Below are 552 nucleotides of genomic sequence, written 5' to 3' on the forward strand. Positions count from 1 at the left end.
CCTCCTTCGGGACTTCCCCACCTGTGGGATCCTGAACTAGAGGATTGCAACGGCTCGAAATGCTTGAAGCCTCTGCTGGTAAACATATGGGGCAGAAATAGGGCCAAGAGGGAAGGCAAAGGGAAGGCTAGGAACTGGGAACTAATGGAGAGTTTACTGGAGGATATTTACCGCTGTAMGGCAGGTCCGATCCAAATCGGACCAGAACTCCGGCCCCGGGTTTTTGTTGCAGCTCTCTAGAGCAGGCTCCGGCTCCGGCGAGCGGAATCCGGCGCCCGGTTTTGCTTGCCGCGGGCGGGCGGAGGGAGGCTCCGGCTCCGGCCGGTCGGCGGGCGGCGATCCAGCGCCGGGTTTTGGCCGGGGAAGTTGCCGAAGTTGGGCCGCGAGTGCCGCGGCGGCGGCGCGTCCTTCCTGCTGCGCGGCCGCTGCATGATGGAAGCAGCATGGCCGCCCACCTCTCCCTGACACAGGTACCTCCCGCCGCCGGCGCGCTCCCCGCTCCTCCCTGCCGCTTGCCTTCCCGCTGCCGGCGGGCTCCGAGGCCTGGAGCGT

The 552-nt window shown here is 66.1% G+C and overlaps 1 protein-coding gene across 7 annotated transcripts in view; it reads left to right on the forward strand.

Annotated features, from left to right (window-relative positions):
- Positions 1–303: 303 nt before the first annotated feature.
- The window catches only part of EPS15 (epidermal growth factor receptor pathway substrate 15), a 55,608-nt gene continuing 55,359 nt past the window's right edge, over positions 304–552 (forward strand). For all 7 annotated transcript variants that reach the window (XM_085308045.1, XM_085308047.1, XM_085308049.1 and 4 more), the window contains exon 1: positions 304–470. In XM_085308045.1, the coding sequence (XP_085164171.1) occupies positions 444–470 (27 nt within the window). In that variant the 5' untranslated portion in view covers positions 304–443. The remainder of the gene's footprint in view (positions 471–552) is intronic.

Source organism: Rhea americana, unplaced genomic scaffold (genome assembly GCF_003343005.1).
Source record: "Rhea americana isolate MKP2758 unplaced genomic scaffold, rheAme1 scaffold_27, whole genome shotgun sequence".
NCBI classification, from domain to species: domain Eukaryota; kingdom Metazoa; phylum Chordata; class Aves; order Rheiformes; family Rheidae; genus Rhea; species Rhea americana.